The sequence below is a fragment of the Leptonychotes weddellii genome, chromosome 1 (genome assembly GCF_054177405.1).
Source record: "Leptonychotes weddellii isolate Sample4059 chromosome 1, ASM5417740v2, whole genome shotgun sequence".
Classification (NCBI taxonomy): Eukaryota; Metazoa; Chordata; class Mammalia; order Carnivora; family Phocidae; genus Leptonychotes; species Leptonychotes weddellii.
Window position 1 is genome coordinate 50061233 of NC_138369.1, and position 23163 is coordinate 50084395.

Below are 23163 nucleotides of genomic sequence, written 5' to 3' on the forward strand. Positions count from 1 at the left end.
GCTTGCTCAGGGCAAGTGACTCGCGAGGATCACACAACTTGAGTGATTGATCTGAATCCAGGGCTGTCTGCTCTCCATCTAGGATGTTTCCCCACAGAAGATAGGTATTTTCTGCCATGGGCATTCTCCGTTAGAGACCAGCCAGCGACCGTGGGGCTTTCCAGATAAAATGCACAAGGGGGTCATGGTGGCAGAGCCCAGAGCTGGGCCACAAGGCTCCGCCTCAGAGTCGCTAGCAGAGGTGGAACTTGCAGGCGAGGCTGCCAGCGTGACCTCCCGGAGCCCTGCGCTAATAGATCACCTTGTCAAATCAGGAACCAGCCATCCCTGGGGGTGCTGGTCTCCTCTTGTTAACCAAGACAGATTGGATTTCCTGTTGCCCCCAGACCTGAGGACACATCCTCCCCACCCTGAAATTTGTTGCTGCCCCTGGGTCTTGGGCGATTTTGACTGACAGAGTCTCTGATTCATTTGCCTCCCCGCCCCCGGGTGACTTGATTACCCTGCGCACATCTAGTCTCGCGTGACAGCCTTCCTGAAAGTGTCTCATAGAACCTTGTGTAAAATTTAAACATCATTAGAATAGTACATTCGCAGCGTTCAAACTCTGAAAGATGAAGAGGGGATAGACAGCAGGCAGTCTCTCTGCCCAGTGGAGGCGGGGCCCGAGTCTCCATCCACTGGGACGCATGGGCGTGCTCCATTTGTTCCTGTGTTTTACACAAACGAGAGTACCCTCTCTGTGCTTTCCGCTGGCCTTGTTTTTTTGGCTGGCTTGTTGGTTTTTGTGGGTTTGGCTTTAATTTGGCTGTTTTACTCTTATGGCTCCTTCAGGATTATCAGGAATAGTTCATCCCATCAGGATTAACAGGAATAGTTCAGGATAGGTCCTGGATTAGGTGAGGTCTCCGTGACAGACCTCCGAGATGACGGCTTCCCAGAGACCAACCCCACCTGAGAGAGTGGAGATGGAGGAGGGGGCCTTCCCGGGGCCAAGCGACAGAGCCCAAAGCCGAGTCCTGGCCTCGTGCCTCCTCTCCCGGAGCTCAGCCCGTGGACTGTACCAACGATTTGTTTCATGGCAACAAACTCCTGCTGGAGAGATTCCCCAAATCATCAAAGTGGGCAGCAATGAGGCACCCGAGTCTTTGAGTATAGACAGGCACGTGGAAGGAGACAGCCCCCACCCCCTGGAATGTGGGAACACCAATCCCCCTGCCAGACCGCACGGCCCCACACACACCCTGCCAGACCTGCACACATCTGGTCTTACCTCCATGCTCTTTTTTCAACAAGCTGGGGTATATTTAGCCTGGAGAACACACAAGGAGGACAGAGGCTTCTGGCCCCCAAAACACTGTCTGTGTAATTAGAATGTGATTGCACAAGGGAAGGGACAGCAGGAGAGATTTGGAAACAGTATCCAGTGTATCAGAACAAGCCTCAGCTGCTTATGAGGCCATTTCCTGGGGATTATCTCCATGTCCCACACCCTGCAGGCAGCAGGGCTAGAGTCATTCCCGGGGAACAGAGGCGAAACCCTTGGCTGCCCAGCCAGTAGGTTGTGTGAGTTAGACTTGGGTGTCCTCACTTGGCCTTGCCCTGGGCTAGCCTGCAGGACTGGGGACAGGTTGCAGAGCCACTCACTTTTCCAGGCGGGGGTGATGAGGAACACCCGAATTCCCCCTGGGCAGTGCCTGGGGTCAGGGCAGGGGCTCAGCCTGCCAGGAGGGTAATCTTCTAAATGATCTTCTTTGCCCCTTGCCTGGAGGTTGTCCCCTGGGATCCAGGGTCAGGGATGCAGGAGCCCGCCCAGCACTTCCAGATGCTTCCACTCCCCATCAACCTGGCCCTCGGTGCATGACCCTCCCCATCTCAGTTCCTTTCCGCCACCACCCAGTAAGGAGAGAAAGTCATTCCCAATTCACAGAAGAGAACATGAGGCCAATTGTCTTGCTCAAGGTCAGCTTGTGCCCAGCCCTGGCCGGCGAGCAAGGCAGGATGCTCCCTTTCACCCCAAAGCACGCCTGCCGTCAGTTTTGCTTGACTTGAGCGCATTCTCATCTGTTTGTAGTCACTGGGCTCCAGAAGGCCCTGGGGACAATCTGGGGGCTGGGGGCGGAGGGGAAACAGGAGGCAGCAGAGGAAATTGCCACTCTTTCACACTTGCTGTAAAGTTAGAATCGGGGACCAGGACTTAAACTACCGTCCTGAACTGGTCCGTGAATCTGGCACCTGTGATGTGCCTGGGGCCGGGGTGGGGGGGGGGTGTTACCTCTGTCCTGCAGGTGCCTGCCCAGTCGGAGCTGGGGGGTTCAGACTTCTAGACGCTTGGCATTCAAGGAACGAGTCGTTTCTCCAACACATCTTTGGGGAGCCCCTGCGATGCGTCAGGCACAGGGCAGACAGCAGGGAGCACCGGCTGCCTCCTCCCCAGCTCTGCTTACGGGAAAGGCACAAGGCACTTTCTAGTCCCAGCTGGCCTGAGGGTGCATTCCTCCGCCACCAACAAATTCTGGGCTGACCCTTGCACGGATGTCACCCTCATAGAAGGCCTGGCGTTCTGGCCCTCTTGCGCACCAGTCAGCTTGCCGGAGCCACTTTTGAAGATAGCGATTATAATTCCCTCCCTCATGTCAAGTCTTTCAGTGGCAGAAGCTTAAAAATGATCTTAGGGAGCCATTAAAACCTTTTGGATCAATAGAGGCATTTGTGCAAGTCACTAGTATTTAAAGTGATGGGCGCCGCACTTCATCCAGGAACGCCCCAAGGGCATGTCAAGGGCCGGTGACACACTCTAGTCCCTTGCTCATGGGGAGGTGGGCCTCACTTCTGGGAGAGTTGTCCTTTTTTGGGGGTGCAATAGTTTGGGGTTCTGTCTGTGACCGTGACGTTTGTTACAAAGCTGCAGGTCACACTTTTCCTGAAACCTTCACTCTGAAAAACATCAGCAGGTGCTCTCTCTTCAGTCAGCCAAGGAGTATTTTTGAGTTTCTCCTGGGGCCAGAAGCCAGAAGGGCAGTTAGGGAGGAGCTCTCTGGGAACCAGGTCTCAGGTAACCTCCCCAGCAACGCTTCGAGGTCTGTTTCATTGTCCCCATTTGAGAGATGAAGAAACTGAGGACCATAGACCTTCTTGGTGATTCAGAACCAGAGTTTGAATCCAAATTTGCCTGGCTCTCAGTCTTCTCTTTCTGGGGCTGGGGGCTGGCAACTTTGGGCCCATTAGCTGTAGGTCTTTGCCCCCAAATTATCCTCCGGTGGTAAGACCTGGGGTCCCTGCTGAGTCAGCACCACTGGGTGGCACAAACCTGACTTAGCTTGAGGGGGTCATGATTTGTGGGGGAGATCGCACCTCAAGGGGGGCTGTCCGGGGTCGCCCCTTCCCGGAGCTAGACCCGAGGCTCTCTCCACACTCCTGCAGGATTATCCGAAGAGACTGAGGGAACTGGCAACGAGGTTATTCTCTTCGATTCCAACTTCTTTATGGGTGAGCAGCACCCCTCCCTGGTACCTCTGCTGGCTTCTTTTACCTTCCCTTGGAGGTAGATGGGGGGCTCTCCCGGCTGGTGGGGATCATGGTGGGACGCAGCGGCAGCCACCTAGGAGCCTGAACAAAATGGATCCTCAGGGTGTGGGCTCTGTCAGGCCCTTTCCAGCCCCGCTCTTTCCTTACTACATGGCCCTTCCTTACTTCATGCCCCCTTCTCAGCCCTTCTGGCTCTCTGCATCACACCAATCAACCCGCTGCCCCTGCTCGGTTCATTTTGCCCTGCCTCACCCTTTCCTCCCCCGTTAGCCTTTAGGCTAAAAGAATAAACAACCCCTGAAAGAACAGCAGGGAAAGGGAGTATCTTTTGCAACTGTTCCACGCATCCTGCCCCTGCAACCTTCTTGGATTTTTTTGTGGGGAAGAGGCTAATCACCTAATTCTTTTTTTTTTTTTTTAAGCCACATTATTGTCATCAAAAGATTTGCCTTTACCCAGTTGCGTCTTGTTAGAAATGTGGTGTGAAACTTACCATGCAGCTTTAGAAAAAGGGCTGAGGGTCAGGGCCGTCCAAACAGCTTTTATCGTGGCTCCTTCAAAAGGGCAGCATGCCCTTCAGAGATATCTGTGTGCCACCCCCAACCCTGTCCAAACCATGATGGGACAGGAGCACTTTCTCTACTCTGACTGAACGCTGGAATCACCCAGGGAGCTTAAAAAAAAACAAACCTATTGACGCCAGGGCCCCACCTCAGACTAATTCCATCAGAACCTTTCAGGGTGGGTCCTGGGAAGAGGCATTTGTGATGGCCGCCCATCAACCTTCACAGCCCACAAGAATGCCCTGGGGTCCGGTGACAATGCAGCCCTTGATCCAATAGGCCAGAGTCCCCAGGAGCTGCGGTGCTGCGGGTGCTCCTGGTCCAAGGACCACACTTAGAGCAGGGAGGCCACGGACTATCAGGAAGGCAGAGGGCCGGGTGGGGGTGCCGTGCCCACCGCCAGTGTGCTAACTGGATGGAAGGACCAGAAGGTTCCAACAACAGTGCTGTCTTCCTGGGAAGGCAGGGTGCCACAAATCACTTCAAGGGAATCCCTGAAGTCAAGAAGTCTCCCTCACAATTTTCCCTCCGTAGGCCTGTGCCGTGAATGGTGTGTCGGGCCTCTCCACGGACTCTCCCTGGTGCAAACTCACACCCAGGGTTTAGCAATCTCTTGGCGCCAAGACCCTTCTGTTCTCGGGGTGACGTCCTGCAGAGTTGAGTGCCAAGGCATAACCAGGCTGAAGAGAGAGAAGGCCACAGTGTCTCAGCCTGCCTTCCTGGAGTCTGCCCCCTCATCTGTGTTGGTGACCGAGTCACTGACTCTTGTTGCTCGGGCACTGGAGTCGTCCTGTCGTGAGCTGGTCCTTTTCGGCGCATTCGCCCATCCTGGACGCACCAGTGCCGGCCCCCTTGCGGGAGCAAGAGTAGCTGCTGCCCTGTGAGTCCTTGTGGGGGGCACACAGCCAGTCACATCCAGGCGACCACCGGCCACCTCCCGTCCTGAGCCCCGTGTGCCCTTGCCCTGGCTCCTCCTACTTGTTCTTTGGGGAAAAGGCCTTTGGCAGCTGTGGGAGGGAGCAGTCTCCCCAGCGCTTGGCCCACTGGACTCGGAAGGGGGAGGCACGGCCGCCGACTGATCTGCCCGTAACTGGTTAGTCTCCTTCAGAGACCAGACCCTGCCATTGTTCATTTGGGGATTTTTGTTTGTTTTGTTGTGTTTTGTTTTTTTTTAAGATTTTATTTATTTATTTGAGAGAGAGCACGAGTGTGGTAAAGGGGAGGAGAGGGAGGGGCAGAGGGAGAGAGAGAAGCAGACCCCCCTTTGAGCAGGGAGCCCGACCCGGGGCTCGATCCCAGGACCCCGGGATCATGACTTGAGCTGAAGGCAGACGCTTAACTGACTGAGCCACCCAGGCGCCCCGGGCATTGTTCATTTTGTACAAAGGAAATACTTCTCCAGAAACGGCCCTCCTCTTTTATTTTTCCTCCAAGACTCTTTTCCTAAAAGCTTCCTTTAGCTGCAGAAAGCTCCTCTGTTAAGAGAAAGTGAAGTGTTCTCTCGGAGAGAGGACAGTGCTCCTCTCCAGCAGGTGGAGTCCTTCCTGGCCCTCTGGTCCCCTCCCTCAGCCCTATTAATCCAGAGCAAGGGCGGTGCGAGCCACCGCGCTGCCTTTTCTGGTCCCTGTCAAACCTAAACCGTCAGCATCTTCTCCTGGAAATGGGGGTCTTGGCACTTTGGGGCATAAATGTTTTGGTTTAAGAAGCACCAATGGCAGGAGCATAGATTCAAAGATGAAGGTAAGTCTGTCTCCTCACCACTGGCCTGCCCCTGTGGGCTGGGGCCGCGCAGAATCAGGTGATGGCCACAAACATAAATTGTTGGCAAACAAGGAATCAGGTGGTGGGCTTAAGGCGCTGGCATGGATGCTGTGTGGGCTCCCTCCTTCACTTCGCTGTAGGCCGGCGGGGCTGCGGAGCTCGTAGGCCATCTAATCTGGGAATGGGTAGGAAACTGAAGGGTAGAAAACAGCGGTGTCCTCAAGCAGACTGGGCCAGACCAGACGGGCACACAGGCCAAACGTGTCTGGTGATTCCGAGGCATGGCAGGGCCACACACGGTCAACCGTCCGCCCTCAGGCCTGGTGAGGGAGCCGTGGCAAGAATCACTGAGGACGGCAAGAGGTCTAGACGCCCGTTGTGCAAGCTTTGGGCTACACATTAAGTTCTTCCCTAACAGTGTCGCCCTTGGGCCAGTCCCACTGGAAGAAACAAGTCCCACAGAGGCCGCGCTCCCGATGCCGTCAGAGCCCAGTGGGGGCCACAGGGCACAGCGCTTTACCTCCCCACCATGTGTGGCAATGCGCACCTCATCTGCTATATTTTCTCTTCATTTAAACTTTTTCTTTAACCTTTAAAAGCACAGATCCCAACTCAGGTTCCCAGAGGAACCTCCAATTCCTGGAGTTCATAGACCTTTGGAAGCACCCAAACCCTTTCCTTTGTCAGCGCTGCCCGAACTCCGAGCCGTCCGGGTCCTGTGCTCGTCTGTGGGGCTGGCCCACGACCCCGCCTTGACTCGATCCCACCCCACAGGTCCTGTCCATCCCATGAGGCCGCAGACTGTGTGGCCGAGTCCAGGCCCTTCCCCAGTGCTCCACGTTGGATTCCCTTCTATTTCTATGCTAGACGTCACAAGTCAGCTTAGGACTTGGCGTGGTGCCTGGCACGTCAACGGCAGCGAGTTGACGTGCATGGGGTTTGCTGGCTTGGACCGCAGGGCGTGGGGTGCAGGGAGCGAGGCTGGTCTTCAAGGCAGGGAGCTCCCATCCTTGCCTGAAGCATGGAGAGCTGACCGTGTAGATCTCAGAGTGGCTTGATGCACCTGTGTTCCTTCAGGAGCAAAGCACTTTTTTCTTCTCTGCCTGATCCCTGGCCTGATCTCCCTGTCTGAGAGACAGTGGTGTGAGGTGACATCCTGTTTGTACAGCCCGAGGACACAGGACATTTTATAGCTCTGAGTGCCAAGGGGGTTGGTGGGGGGGCATACAGCAATGTCTCCGCAGAGAGCCTCAGTGGCCGCCGTGTGTGGTCATCCACAGGAAAGTGGAGGCCCCCACTTACACTCATACGGAGAGAGAGTAAGCAAGGCCAGTGGCATGAGAGGAAAGCGCAGTCTCGCCCAGACCCTTGCCCCCATTCAGAAACGGCTGGGCCCCGTTTCCTTGTCTGTTCAATGAGGATGAACCCCCACCTCACGGCATCTGTGTCAAGATAAAAAGACCGGGCACCTACAGCTGTATGCAACACACCAAAGATTGTCACTTGGTAGATGTTAGTGCCCTCGCCCCCTCCGAGGGTACCGAGGGGACATCACCTCTCAGCTCTGTGATGTGCGCCTTCCACACAGACCGAGAATTCACCACTCACCATCTTCCATGCGATTCTAATTTCAGCGTGTCACAGCTCACTCGTAAAATAGCATCTCTCACCCCTGAGTGTCTGTGCACAGTGCAGAAACGAGAACAGCCCCCCTCTGCAGGCAAAAGTGTGAGATCCAGGCTCACACTGTTCCTGGGCAAACACCAGATCCTGCTGGAGAGATGGGGTGGGGAGGCGAGGCTTGTTCCTGCATTGGGCTCAAGTTCAAGGAGCATGGATTAAGCACCTACTGTGTGCCAGCTTACACAGTGGCCCTCAGGGGGAGTGCCAAAGTCCCCACTGGCAGCTAAGGAAACAGAGGCTCCACTATGTTCAGATCTTGTGCCCAAGTGCTCACGATTGCACAGCCAGGGATCAGATCAGGTCTCTTTCCCTCTGCCACACATCTCCTGATCAGACTGGTGACTATTTCTGTTTCCCTCCAAGAGAAACCAAGGCAATCCACAGATTCTTTCCGATCAAAGCAGGCTCCTCTGGGGTCTTCCGAGCTCCCCCACTTCACAAGTGATCTGGGTGATTCTGTTCCTGCTGTGTATTTTTTTTTTTTTAAGATTTTATTTATTTATTTGACAGAGAGAGACACAGCGAGAGAGGGAACACAAGCAGGGGAAGTGGGAGAGGGAGAAGCAGGCTTCCCGCCGAGGAGGGAGCCCGATGTGGGACTCGATCCCAGGAACCTGGGATCATGACCTGAGCCGAAGGCAGACGCTTAACGACTGAGCCACCCAGGTGCCCCCCTGCTGTGTATTTTTAGGAACCCCAGAGAAGTGACTTGTGCCTAAGAACTCAGCTGGGCAGCTCCTGCAGAGAATTCCAAACCACAAGCGATGAGGGACTGCAGGGAGGGCAGCCACACAGGATCCGGAGCAGGCAAAAAATAGACATGGCATTCCTGCCGTCAGCCACGGCGGCCCACCTCCCGCCCGGCTCACCCACAGCACAGATCCGAGCCAGACTAAGTAGAGGCTGTCTGAATCAGAGCAGGGGGAGTCCCGGGCTGTTCAGCCTTGGGAAGCGAACCTGGCTGATGTTCAGCTTGGGCGTCACTTTCCTTAATTTATTGTAAACTGTCCCGTGGGCAGAGCTGGACGTGGATGCCACCGAACTCACACCCCCTGTTTTCCCCTCCCCACTAGGTCTTTGCTGCGAAAGTTCTCAACCTTGTCCTGCCAAACATGTCCCTGGGCCCAATTGACTCCAGCATGCTCTCTCGGAATAAGACGGAGGTGAGTCTTTCTGAAAACCTGGGGGGACCAGCCCCGGTGGGAAACTGAGTGGTAGTTCCATCCATGGCTGTCTCCCACCCTTTCACTGAGGCCCTGCGTGAAGTGATGGGGACATGAAGATGCATGAGGTGCTGTGTGGCTTCAGGATTGGGCGGGAAGGGACAGGTGGTTATGATGCCCCAGCTGTACCCCGAACATGCAAAGGAGCAAATCAGATGAAATTGTGTGAATCAGCCAGGTCTCTTGTGGCTGCAAGTGACAGAAACCCCACTCAAAGTGAGTCAAGCAAAAAGAGGTATTTATTGGTGGATGGAACTAAAGGCTTCAGGCATGGCTGGATCCAGGGGCTCAAAAGTCTTGTTCACCATCTGTCTCTCCCCAGCTCTCATATCCCCTGGTTTGGCTTCATTCCTAGGCAACCTTTCCCAAAGTGGAAGCAAGGATGGCAACCAGCAGCTTTACCTAAGCAACCCCAGCAGAAAGACAGTTTGTTGAAAAGCCAACAAATGTCTCAGGGCTGATTCTTATTGGCAGACTGTCTGGGCCTGACTTATTGTTCAGGAAAAGGAGTGGTGTTGACCCCATCCAACCTCATGGGTTCAGCGTATAGAAGGGCAGTTCCTGGGGGGCAAATTGGGATGATGGTAGCAGATTGGATTCAGACCAGGCCAAAAGTCATATGTCTATGGCTTGGGAGGTGGAAGCTGGTGCCAGAGCTGGAGGGGCTTCAGAGGAAGAGGGTTCCCGGCAAAGGTTACTGTGCTGATAAAGACCTGGCACAAAGGGAGGATAGCCCATTTGCGGAACAGTCAATAGTTCGGTTCAGCCACAGCAGAGAGGGCAGCAGGTGACTGGCAAGGGGTAAACTGAGGTCAGATCATAAGGCACCTCATGAACCCCTTCTCCTAAGAGCCACTGCCCTGCCAAGAATCCATCACAGCCCCCCAGGCAGAGCTGGGCTACCTTCTCTAAGAACTACACCAGCTGAAAGGAGCTCAGAAAAGGCAAGGTGGCTTTGAGAGAGAGAAGCTGGGAGGTTTTGCTATCTGGTTAATGTCACCACCTCTGGGACCAGGCACCAAGGTCAGCAGGGACAAGAGGTCAAGGTCAACTCATGTGCCTGAGATACTGTGTCTGAGTATAGTCCAAAACCCCAGAGATTTGGATGGGTCTGTTAAGAGACTGCTCAGCGAGCTGGCCCACTTCCCATCTAGCTGACGTCCAGCACCTTGCACTCTGCCTTTGATTGGGGGCCGGACAGGTGCCGGGAGCTCATCCAGCCACACAGGTGAGCTGCAGGGGCTAGCCTGAGAGCTTAGGTGGGTGTGCTCCTCCACCTGCTCTCTGCGGGGGCAGGGAGCCCAGTGGGCTCATGGCCAGTGGACAGGAGGCAACCCTGGGCTTCTGGAAGATACCAGAATTATCTTCAGGATTAAGCAAATCATTTTGCTACTCTTCTGCCTCAGTTTCCCCTCTTGCCTTAGGAGTTGGAAACCATGGAATCATTGGCTCCCCAAGACTCCTGGAAAATGGAGTGGGGTGCTCTGGTATTCCAGTGGCTTTCCTGGGTTTCCTCAGGACCTGAGCACTCAGGTTGTAACTTCATTGTAAAATGAGTCACTTAGAGAGTAGACAACTAAATGGGGATTGGCCTTAATGTGTGGGAAGAAGTCCTGATCAGAGGTCTGACTCCCGGACTGCTGAGGGCCACCTGTTTATAAATGACGCTGGCAAGAGACCCTAGGGGGTGGCGGGGCCTGTAGGGGGCCCCCCCCCGGGATGTCCCATCTGCCTAAGTCATCCACATTCATTTGAAACTTTTAATCCATTTTTAAAATCTACAATACCTCCCAAAGCCACATTTTGGGGCCAAATTTAAACCCCCAGGATCAAAGAATATTTGAGTAAAGAAAAAAAAAATTCATTTCAAAATCCAATCTATACAGTGAAAAGGCACCACTTTAGGACCCAGAAACACTAAAGTCAAACTCGTGCTGTTCGATCTAATCCTGATGTGTGTGAATGAGGTGGACATTGACCCCATTTCACAGATGAGGAGACTGGGACTCAGGGGTTAAGTAGGGGTTTACGTTGTCCAAGGGGCACAACTCCTCAGGGCCAGAGCTGAACCCATCTGATTGAGAAGCCTGCCTGGCTGCCTCCTTCCAGCTACCATGGACAATCACTAAGCTTTTTTTCCTGTCTCACAAGAGCAGGTGCACACAGCCCATGGCTGTGGGCTGTGGCCCGTGTGCGGGGTTCACTTTGTGACGGAGGCTTTTCCACCTGCTGGCATCCCGAATAATGGCTCTGGCTTGAATGTGCGATCTCTAGTAAGACCAATTATCTTTGCCTTAGCTGTGCCAGCACAGCAATGAGGGAGAGAGAGAGAGAGAGCGCGCGCACACTCCCTTTGACAGCTTTGAGATGAAACGTCCAGGTGCAAATTCAAATTGTTTATCTTACACCTGAAGGTACTTGGGCAAAAAGGAAGGGGGAAGAAAAGATAATGAAGTGATTCCAAACCCTCTTTGTTTACAAGGAGCAAATTTCAGAGCTTTTATCTCATTTTTGAGATAATGGAAAATTCCACTGAAGGCCTTACAGAAAACGGGAGTCTGGTGTGAACACAGAGCAAGCAGGCTCTTCCCCTACCCCCCGTCCAGCCCGCACCCCAACCCTGTGCACCCTCATTTCTCGGGTTTCTGAGCGGTCAGGCAAAAGGGGTAATTCTTTAGAAATGCTAATCCATTTCCCTGCTGGGAAGACTCGGAGGGAAGGCTGGACTCCAGTTGGAATAAACAAGGAGCAAGAGTTTCCATCCCTCCGCAGAGAAAATCAGCCCCTCGCTTGTTGCAGCTCTGAGACTCCCTTTGAACATTCTGCCTGAGCCTTAAAAATAGCAACGCCCAGGGGGAAAATGTGTTCAGAAAAGGCACCTCCCCGGATCTAACATCAGGGTGTCTTAAGGCCCATCTTTAGCTAAGATATTTCCCATGGAACCCTGCAGCTATAAAAGCCCCAAAAAGAAAAGAGACATTCGCCTAACAAGCTCACTAAAGCAGGACCCGGTGGAAGGGGCCGCAGGCTCTTGGAAGATCTGGAAGTCTGTCTCTGGGGAAGCAGGCTGGCTCTGTCGTCCGAATGTTAAAAGCCCGACCTGCGTTTGGGCTTTAGTGTGGCAAGTGTTCTCACGACCCAGCCAGACGTCATGGCCACCAGCCCACGGAGGCCCGTCCTCCCAGCGCGTGCGAAGCCTCCAGGAATACAGGCCGAGATGCCTCACGTTGTCCCGACACCAGCCAGGGCACCACTGTCGTACCCTTCTCCCGAGTCACACACCCTAGCCCTTGTGTCCCGCCACAGCTCCCGGAAGCCAGTCTTACTACCAGTATTTGCATTTGTGGAGCGTGGGCCCAGAGAGGGCAAGTCACTTACCCAAGGATACGCAGCTACTAAGTAAGGATTTGAGCCCAGATCTCTCTACTCTGAGCCAAGTGCCCTTGGCATTAAAATCCTGAGAACAAAGAAGTTGCCACTCGGGCATTTTTTGTTTGTCTACACATTTAGCATCCTTGGCCAGAACATTAGAGTGCTGACGTATTCACCATTCCACCCTCAACCGTGGGGTTTTCACAACGTGATGAATCCCTCCCACTCTGAGAAGCCTTGGATGTTCTAAATAGTTCTCCGGCCAAGGACACTGGGGCAAGAGGCGAGGAGGGGAGGCTGCTGACAATCTCCTCACCCTCAAACCACTGATAACCACCCAATTCCACACGCACAGAAGGCACCGCTTTCTCTGAGCTCCAGCCTGTGAACTGGGTGCGGACTGGGAGGAAGACAGGGCTGTGATTATGATGAGACCCTCTACGAGGGGCATCTGCTGTGTGTACATTGAGGCAGTTTGTCTTTGGGACCACGTCTCTGTGTTCTATAAATACTCTGGCTGCCCTCCGAGCACATTCTGGCTGCTGGCACTCCTGCCGGTGAGGCCATATGGCAAGATCCAGGCACCCGGATTGCTGTGAGCAGTGGCCAGCTCTCTTCCTTTCCTTCCTCCAGGGGGGCGCCGCCCTAGACCCCCGCCCAGCGTTTCAGAGGTGCCCCGCGCTGAGGATGAGGCTCGCCTGCCCCTCTTGCCCACATGGCTCCCAGCCCTGCTGTGGGGAGGCCGTATCTGCCCATGGCCCTCGGAAGGCTCCTGCCAGGTCTTGGAAAGCTCGGCCATCACTGAGGCTTTTGACTAATTGTCACCACAGCTAAAGATAGGCCTCAGCCTCCCACTCTGTCCCCAGGACACAGCCTCCCACAGAAATCCCCTCTGAGAAGCGGTTATTAACTTTCCAGTATGCCCGGTTTGGTTAGCTGGTTTTATTTTGTGACTCTCCATAATTCCTAGCTTACATTCCCTACAGAGGACTTGTCTATTTGAAGCAGCTAATAATTTACTAACACCTTAAAAAAAATAAATAACGGGCCGTTAGAATGTCTCTTGGAATGTCTGTCTCCATATGGGAGTGGCCAGCAGGGAGCACAGGAATGGGTCTAACTCGGTCCTGTGCCTTGCATGCGAGGGGTCCGTGGACCCGCCCCCCACCCCATGTTTGCTGCTCACAGCTCTCCTCCCGCCACCAACTCTGAGAGAGGCAGGTTCCTGCAGGCAGCGGACAAGCCAGTAAGTCAGCAGGAGTCCCAGCTGCCAGCCAGACCCACGACCACAAGGTGCTCTCCCTGCCCTGTAGCTTCTCTCCCAAGTACCTTCACGTGATCCAAGAAGAAAGAAGCTGCGCGCTCGGCTGGGTTCACATGGGAATACCACCTGGGCCAAGATCTCTCAAGACACCCTCCATCACCTCGAAGCCACCCGGAAGCTAAGATCTGGACCCCCATTTTCGTGAGGATTGGATGCAGCTGACTTGCTAAGCCTTGGCATAAATGGCCCAGCCAGACACAAGCCCCAAACAGCGGACTCTGCCCACAGGGGTCTCCCTGCCCCAAGCCTACCCAAGGGATGTTTGGCTCCCACTGGCAAACCTGAAAACTGGGAGTGTAGGGAAAGGAGCTTTCTCCGCCAGCTTTAATTATGGAAAATTTCAAATCTACAGAAAAGTCACTGTGGTAGTACAATGCCCTCCCCTATACTCTTCCCTGAGATGCACCAATTGGAAATATTCTGCCATGCTTGTTCAATCCGTGCTTAAATATGAAAATATCAATATGGATATCTATTTTATCTCTTTTAAACTTTATTGTGGTAATATACACAGAACATAAAATTTAGCGTCTTAACCATTTTTAAATGTATAGTTCAGGGTCGTGAAGTACATTCACAGGGTTGTTCAGCCATATGCACCATCCGTCTCCAGAACTTTCTCATCTTCCCAAATGGAAACTCTGTCCCGAGTAAATAGTAACTCTCTGCTCCCCATCCTCTCCAGCCCCTGCCAGCCACCATCCTACTTTCTGTCACTATGAATTGGACTATTCTAGGGCCCTCATATGAGTGTGATCATATAGTATGTGTCCTTTTGTGACTGGCTCATTTCACTTGGCACCATGTCCTCAAGGCTCATCCATGTCGTAGCGTGTGTCAGAACTGCCTTTGTAAGGGCCGTTGAGCTGAGCGTGTCCGATGGACACCTACATTGCTTCCACCTCTTGGCTACTGTGAATAATGATGCTGTGAACATGGGTATGCAAATATCTCTTCGAGACCCTGCTTTTGATACTTTTGGGTTTATGCCCCAAAGGGATTTGCATTTCTCTAATGACTAATGATGCTGAGCATCTTTTCATGGGTTTATCAGCTATTTGTGTATCTTCCCTGGAGAAGTGTCTATTCAAGCCCTTTTTCTTTTTTTAATTAGGCTTTTTGTGTTTTGTTGTTGTTGAGTTGTTGGAGCTCTTTATATATTCTAGATACTAACCCTTTATCAGTATATGGTTTGCAAGTATTTTCTCCCATTCTGTGGCTTGCCTTTCTACTATGTTGGTAGTGTTCTTTGACGCACAGAAGGTTTTCATTTTGATGTAGTCCAGCTTACCTCCCTTTTTCTTATGTTGCCTATGCTTCTGATATCATGTTCAAGAAATCATTGCCCAATCCAATGTCATGAAGTGGATACACTGTTTTGGCTGAACCTTTTGAAAATAAAGTTGCAGACACGAGGATCTCAAACTCCTGAATACTTCAGCGTGTATTGCCCAAGAGGAAGGACCCCGGAGGAGGATATGTACATGTAACCCCATGCCATTATCACACTTTGGACAAGTGACAATAATTCCCTACCCCATTCTCTATCTAGACCATATTCTGATTTCCTTAGTTGCCACCAACTTTTGATTTTAAGACTTGCGATCATGTGATCTTGCTGTTTTGTGACCAGCAGTTAGGGAGGTGGTCCTGTAAGATCCCTGTAATGCCTTCCTGTTCCCCTTACTGTTTATTCAGTTCCCAGGCCTCTGAAGAGGTGGCTGTGGTGTGACCAGGTGGAGAATATGGTGGCTGCTTTTCCCCTTCTCTTGGTGACCACTCAGGAGCTGTGTGTGAGTTCAAGGTCACAATTCAGGGAATGCCACTCCAAAGGAGCAAGCAGGGTCCGCATCACTTGTGGTTGTGAAGACCCTCAGCCCTCCAGAAAGAAGCCCCAGAGACTTGTGGTGGGTTTGTGCAAACCACCTGCGCCCACGTGCCCAGGGTCATGACCTGCCAGCCCAGCTCATGGCTCCAAAAGGCAGAGACCAGAATGTCCAGGAGTTTAAGCTTTAATAGAAAAAGTAATTCTTGGGAAAGAATGTTCAGTAATTCACATGCTCTTGGTTAAGTGGTAACTCATACACGTAGGCTGATCCCGATTAATCCTTTTTATATCCAGAAGGGAACTGCAGTGTCCTTATTTCTGACGGTTCTTGTCTAGCTCAAGAATTTCAAGCACCAAGGTTGGGCACCTACTCCGGTAGTCATAGCCTTGGGCCTCCTGCTGAACAGGGCTTTTGCCTTCAGTCGACCAACTTGGGGAGACTGGGCCAAGTTAGGCAAGACCCTCATTTCCCCTCTGCCATCCTGCAGGCGGCACGTCAGGTCAGCAAACTTTCGTGGAACCCCTGCTTCGGGCCAGGCCCTGAGCCAGAGGCTGGGAATAGCTGATGAGCCACCCTGTCTTCCAGGGTCATAGGGACAGAAGGAGACACCAGTGGTTCTGGTAGACGACAAAGAGGTAGGCTGCATGCTCGGTGGAGGGAGCACAAGCTTTGCAGCAACGAGGCCTAAGTCCAGACCCAGCTCCCCGACTCTGTCTCTTTCTTTGTGCCCCAGCATGACCTTGGAAACCACACTCAGTGTCACTGGTCCTCAGGTGCCTTGGGGGCCAGGCTGCAGCCTGGGGCAGTGTAGACACCACAGAGATGGGGGCTGTCATTACCACATCTGTCCTTACAGATACCGGAGCCTTAGGGACAGAAGTGCCAGCTGCCCCAGTGGTGTCTGGGCATGGGTCAATGGGAGGAAACACTTGAACTGGCCCTCAGGAGGGAGCAGGGCTCCCCAGCAGACAGGAGGAAGGACACGGAAAGGGGGATTCTGGAAACTGGAAATGTCAGGGGCAGCCCCAGTCTGTAGGTACAGAAGATGGGCACAGGAAGGAAGGACAGGAGCAGCGATGGCTCACGGTGCCCCAGGGGAGGGAGGCTTTCCGGAGGAAGGGGCAGTTGAGCTGAGCGTGGAAAGAGAAGAGAAACTCTACAGGCAGCCAGGCTGAGGAGACAGGTGGACGAGGCCCAGAAGTACTTGGGGAGCAGTGGGGGGGTGTCGCAGGAGGCCGTGGAGCAGTGGCTGGAGCCCATTGCTTGTGGCCTCCCAGGCCACGGCAGGAGTTTGGACTTGGCCCTAAAGCTGGCAGGAAGTGGTGTTCTCCGGGGCAGGGTTCTCTGGGCGCTGCAAGCCAGCTGGGGTGCGGGGGGAGGGTGGAATTGCTGAGGCCCAACAGGAGAGGACACATGGACAGGCAAGCTTGTGCAGGCGGCCCCAGGTAAGGCTGTCTTCCACGTTCAGTATGTTCCGTATTCAGGCCAATTTCAATGGTAAATTCTTATTTGCGTTTAGAATATTCCATAAGCCTGGCAGTCATGAGAACACAGCCCCACGAACCACAGGGAAAGCAACCGCAAGCAGCTCCAGAGAGCTGACCTTTTGTGGACGGGTGGGTTCCTCTGTCATGCCCAGCCGTTCTTCCTGAGATGAAGTAAAGAGGGACCTTTTCCTCTAGGCCTCCTGGTGTCATTCCAGCTGTGATCAGCCCCTCTGCCAGCTGTGGGCCAGCGAGCCCCCTATGGAGGTTCCCAGCTGCCACCCAGGGCCCAGAGGGCGGCTTCTCGGGCGGGTGGAGGAAGGTCGGCTTGCTCATCCGTTCATCTGCCCAGTGTCTGCCCTGGGCGGGCGGGGGTGGGGGGGGGGGTGGGATGTTGGGCGAGGCTTGAGTGCAAGGCGCGCAAACACCTGACCGCCGTCAGGGGGCACGTGCGGGACTGGTAGGGGGCCGCGAGCCTGAGAGCCTGGGGAGGAAGGCCTCCCTGAAGGGGTGAAGTCGGTCCGGAGGCCTGTGAGCGGAGTAGACATCAGTGAGGCGAGGAGCGTCAGGCCGGAGAAGCACTGGAGACGGGCGAGGGAAGCCAGTGCATGGAGGACGGGATTTTCCCCACTACAGATTGCCCGCCTCTCCCACCATTCAAGACAAAGATGGAGCATGAATGGATTGCCTCTGCAAAGACCTGCCAGTCCATTTTAGGCTCTCCCAGGGTTTCCCAAAGATCATTTGGATAGAGTTGCCATGCCCTCTCTCTCTCCTGCAGGCCAGAGAAAGTGATCTGATTTTTCCTGTGAAGAAAACAGATGGATTAACAGAGACCTAAACAATGGAGGAAGGAGGTGGGGATCCCAGGATGGATGGGCTCTAAAGCACAGGAGGAAGTGTGAGGCTTCCAGAGGAACAGGGAGAGATTCGAGGGAAGAAGGGTCAAAAAGCCCCAGCCGTAGACACATCTATGGGTACCTCAGGGGAAATCACAGGAGATTAGGCCTGCGGGGCTACCTTTCTCTGTGAAGTGGGAGACCGTGTCCTGTGGGTCTGGGCCCTGAGGGTGCCCCCCATCCCCTTCAGCAGCCTGTGAAGGAAAGCAACCTCTGGGACCCACCAGGTCACTTCATTATCTGTCAGGCCCAGATGTTTCTGGTCCTCACCAGGGACCCACCTCTTTCTTTCCTGGCGAGGGCCACCTCCACAGCTCCTGGCCATCTGAGTGCACAAGACCCACCTTTACTTTCTCTTCTCTGGACAGGGAGCATAGCCTGGTGAGTGGTTAAGAAGGCTAACATGGAGCCCAACGGCCTGTGTTCTTATCCTGGCTCTGCCCCTTACTTGCTGTGTGACTTTGAGTGAGTCGCGTTGCCCCTCTGAGCTTCGGGCTCCTCACGTATAGAACAGTGGTAACAATACTAGTCTCTGCATAGGGTTCCGGAGAAGTTTCAATGAGCAAATACAAGTAAAGCACTTAATATAGCACCTGGGACAGAGTTAAGGGCTCAGTATGTGAGTTATTTTTAATATAATTCGGATCAAAAATTAATTTTGCTTTTCATCACAGACTGATTTTCTAAAAATAGGTCAAGAGAGTTGACTGTAGGGGTGGGGCCTATATTTTGCTCAACCAAAAGTTTAAGAAAACTCCCTGCTGTGGGTTGCAGCTATATTTACTGTGCTTTAGGGCAAAGTTTTCTTCCCAGAGAGAGACCATGGGCAGAAGTCAGAAGTCCCAGTTGGCACATCCCTCGCTGTCAAGTTCAACTTTGCTGACAGCCCTCAGAGCCTCAGAAAACAGCGAGGTACTAGAGGATCGCTAAACACACACAGGAGGCCAGGAAAACACTCACAGCTTATGAGCTTATAGCCCAAGGAGAATCTTTGAGGTCCCCTCCACGGGGAAACTGAGGCCCAGGAAGGAGAAGGGCCTTACCTGAGGCCATGTGGGTTGGGGTCTCTGAAGCAGACTCCGCCCTACTTCTAGCAAAGAGTGGCTCTCCTCCCCTTGCTTCCCAGTGTCAGACTCAGATGCAACGCCCACATCATTACCACCACTATAGACCAGACCCTGGGCTTGGCACTGGGGCCTTATCATTTCACTGAATCTCCCGAGGCACTTCCACTATTACCCCATTTCACAGATTGGCAAATCGAATCTAGAAGAGAAGAGCCTTGCCCAGATCACACAGCTAGGAGGTGTCAGGGCTGGTGGTCCTCACTCCTCTGGTCTTCCTTATATTGTTCAGTCGACTACCCCAAGAAAAAGGACTTCAAGTCTCAGCCAGTGGAGGTGCCCCAGAAGTCATTCATCTGGAGCAAGAATTCAGTTGCTTGGACTCAGATCAGCCTCTGGCTGGTGTGTCCCCAGCAGACACTGTTCTCAGCTGGAGGGACCAGCTGTGGTCCAAAAAATGGAGGGAACTGGGTGCGAGAGATAGTACCAAAGACTGGCTCTTTGGTATGTGTTTTTAATGAGACTTTTTATTTGGAGATAATTATGATTCATATGTACTTGTAAAAAAAAATAATACAGAGGGATCCCAGATGGTGACATCTTGCAAATCCCTAGGACAGTATCACAACCAGGATACTGACATTGATACAGTCAAGCCCCAGAACATCCCCGACCACAGTATCCCTCATGTTGCCCTTTATGGCCACATCCACTTCCCTCCCATCTCACCCCTCCTGAGCCCTGACGACCACTAACCTGTTCTCTCATTTTGTCATTTCAAGAATGTCATGGAAATGGGATCATACAGTAAGCCATCTGTTGGGACTGATTCTTTGGTCTCTGGTTTCGAATGGGCTAGTTCTGCTGACCAGTGATTGGGGCTTGGACCTGGCTAGGAGGGAGAGCCCTGTCCATCTCCTTCCTGGGGGTGACAGGACACATCCCCTACCCTAAAAGGAGGACTTTGGGCAGATTTAGATCTTAAGCTCTCAAAAAACAAAGTCTGCCACGATTGGGCCAGAATGGTTACTTGGGGTGAGGGAGGGAGGGTTGGGCCCTCTGAGCCTCAGTTTTCCCACATGGTACAGCCCTCCTTTCCCTGCTGGTCCCAGTTTCCCTCTGCCCCTTGCCTTCCACCCAGGTTCACACCAGGGCCTGCCCTTTCCCCAACACATCTGCTGGTTCCTTCCCCGGGCCCATAATAGACCATTGTGTAAACAGGGCCTACGTGATCAAGAAATGGAAAAAGGAAGCAGGAAGACATGGCAGGAAGCCACTTGGACTGTCAGAGCAATTAAACCCAGGAGCAGACTCCTGGAGGGCCCTCGCATGCCCGGGAAGGTCTGGGTCAGCAGGGCAAAGTGTCGGGCGGCTTCAGGCAGGACTTAATGGGCTCTGGCCCTGTGCTCTCATTAGCACACATTCCTGGCAAGCAGCGCTCTGCAGCTTCACATGGAGCGCTGTTAGCCCGAGCTCACCAGCCTGCTGGGACCAGACCACACAATGGGGGTTTAACAGGAGAGAGGCTTATTCCTCTGCGCAGTGACTTCTCATGGCCAGTGGCACCCATCTTTTTTTTTTTTTTTTTTAAAGATTTTATGTATTTATTTGACAGAGAGAGACACAGCGAGAGAGGGAACACAAGCAGGGGGAGTGGGAGAGGGAGAAGAAGGCTTCCCACCGAGCAGGGAGCCCGATGTGGGGCTTGATCCCGGGACCCTGGGATCATGACCTGAGCCGAAGGCAGATGCTTAACGACTGAGCCACCCAGGCGCCCCGGCACCCATCTTTTTGCTCACCGTTTCCAGGGTGCAGCCCTCGTCTGTGTGGTCTCACCTCTCTCCCTACTCCACCCGTGTTCCGCCCTCGCCGGTGGGACGAGGGAAAGGGGCAACAGGAGGACAAGCCTTGACCAGAGGGTGCGCCTGGCACTGCTGCTCACTTCCTATTGGCTGGGATTTGGTCACATGATGACACCACTGCAAGGGAGGCTGGGAAATGTAGTCCTTTCTTCTGAGCGGTACTATTGCCCACTAAACACCCAGGGTTCTATAGGGGAGAACAAGACTTGGGAAACTAATGACAGGTTCTTCCTCTGCAAAACAGGGATCACGAGAGCCATTCCTCCTCATACAGCGTGCTTATGAAGGTTGTGAAGGTGAAACGGGTTGAGCACTTAGTGCCAAACTTGAAGGAGAGCTCAGAATAAATGTTAGCTATCCTTATTTCTTTTTACCAAATGAGATCCTGCATGTGACACCCTGGCCCCATGCTGAGCACAGAGTATGTGTCGGGTCATGGGTGCTGCAGTTGCCATTGTTCCTATTAGCGTCAGTTTACGACAGACTTCCAGCCCAGGGCTCTCTCGTGGACGCTATAGCCCTCTCCCGAAGCAGGTTTCCTCACAGACCCCGAATGATCTCCTGCTGCGGCCATGCGCTGCCCCCACACTGCCCCCTCCAGTCCCATCCTCTCAGCCCTCAGACAGATGGCCCGGCCCTGCAGGAGTCACACCAGCTCAGCTGCAGGGAGTGGCTAATCCCTCTCGTGTGGCTTTTCTCGAATGGTCTGGTTGGCCATGCTCAGTCCCCCAGCATGGGAGGAATCTGGGGATGGCACGGGCCACCCAGGACAGCCTGTCTCCTCATGGCACGGATCTAGGATTCTGGCTCAGGCCCTGTAGGGGTTAGTGAAGAAGGGGAGATGGAGCTCCCGCGTTCGAAGAATCAGAGTCAGAACACAGTGGATACTCTGGCGGCCTCACGAGACAGCTGTTCCCATACGCCTTGTCCCCGTGGCTTCTCTGCTCCCTCACCTGGTCCTGACACCACAGGGCACTTCTCCAACTAGCTAAGAAAGAACCCATTGGCAAGGAGGAGGAAAGTGGTGAAGGGGCATTGTGGTCTCACACCTGCCCCCATGGGCCTCAGAGAGTTCTAGAAACTTGTTACCCAAATTCTGACAGATGCCCCATCTCAGGCCATAGTAAGCAGGCAGCTCACTGTCCCTTCAAAGGCAGGAGGAGTCAAGGCAGAAACTAATCTGGGCTAGAGAGAGCAGGACAGGGTGCCAGAGCAGCCTGGGTAGGCTTATGAGCCGTGAACAGGGACAGTGTCAGGGTCAGGTCCAGTGGGCTGATGGTTAGGAGGGAGGATGCGCCTCCAGGCACATCCCACGAGGGGGCAGACATGACTGAGGGTGGCAACAGGCTCCTTGTCAGGGTGGCAGGCAACCTCTGCAGCCCAGACCTGCCGTGAGCTTTGCTGCTCCTAAAGTTCATGGGGCAGGGCCCTGCTGTGTGCCTTCAGGACCCCTCCTGCCAGCCCCGGGCCTTCCAGCAGTGCGTGTGGGCTCCTTACCCACTCCAAACGGGCAGACACTAAGTCGAGGAAGAAAACAAAATCCACACAAACTAACACCAAAACATCTTTGGAGCTATTCCTGAGTGAAATCATCAAAGCAAACAATATGATGCTGCTCACATCTTTTAAATGACAAGTGCCTGCTTTGGAACTGTCTGTGGGCACATGTATGAATGTGGAAGGCAGTAGAGCCTGGAACAAGAGGCACTAGAAGTAGTGCAGGTCCGGGTTCTGGAAGGGCCGGCCATGCTGCCCATTCTCGGCACCCACACCCCAGACCGAGCTCCCTCGAATGGAATCAGCCGCTGAGGCTGGAGTGGAAGGAAGACTACCAGGGAATAGGTCTGTGCCTCTGGACAGGGAGTCCCCCCGCCCCCTAGCCACAAACTGATGGAACTCGCTCTCTCTTCTACCTGCAGGTGGACCTTTATAACTCGGACCCGCTCAACTGCCGGGCAGGGCTGAAGGTGTGCTTCGTCATCCAGCTGCTCAACGCCGTCGCGCGGGTGGAGCGGGCCCTCCCCAAGCTGACCTTGCCCTTCCTGCTGCTCCAGGGCTCTGCCGACGGCCTTTGTGACAGCAAAGGGGCCTACCTGCTCATGGAGTCCGCCAAGAGCCAGGACAAGACACTCAAGGTGAGCAGCTGCCCCCCCACTTCCCCAAGGCAGGGGGGAAGGTGGCACCCCATGGGGCCCCCCTGGGGAATAAGCACCAGGAATCCCAGGCATCTGTTAATTCTAAGGGAGTGCATGAGCCACTAGCTGACCGTTCTCATGACCGAGCTTGAAAGGAAGGAGGAGGGAACACTGAGAAGTTGTCGGGTCAGGAAGAGCACCCACAGCCGGGCATTGAGCAGAAGAGGCCTCCCGAGGGCATGTCTTCAGCTCTGTCATGACCAAGGGTCAAGGGCGTGTGTTCTGCCCGGCCTCCCTACGCGCTGGCCTTCTGCACCAGCAGCAACAGCTCCAGCCCAGCTGCCACCACCGGCTCTGAGCACAAAGGGGCGGGGGCCCTGCGAGGGACTCAAGAGCATGTCCTGCAGAGGGGACAGCACCTGTGGCCGTGTCAGAC

General features: G+C 53.9%; 2 protein-coding genes across 3 annotated transcripts in view; one reads left to right on the top strand and one right to left on the bottom strand.

The window, feature by feature from the left end:
- MGLL (monoglyceride lipase) overlaps nt 1-23163 on the top strand; it is a 114067-nt gene that overhangs the window by 85001 nt on the left and 5903 nt on the right. For both annotated transcript variants that reach the window (XM_081823127.1, XM_081823129.1), the window contains 2 exons: nt 8609-8698; nt 22512-22727. In XM_081823127.1, the coding sequence (XP_081679253.1) occupies nt 8609-8698; nt 22512-22727 (306 nt within the window). The remainder of the gene's footprint in view (nt 1-8608; nt 8699-22511; nt 22728-23163) is intronic.
- ABTB1 (ankyrin repeat and BTB domain containing 1) overlaps nt 1-23163 on the bottom strand; it is a 104961-nt gene that overhangs the window by 62247 nt on the left and 19551 nt on the right. The window lies entirely within an intron of this gene.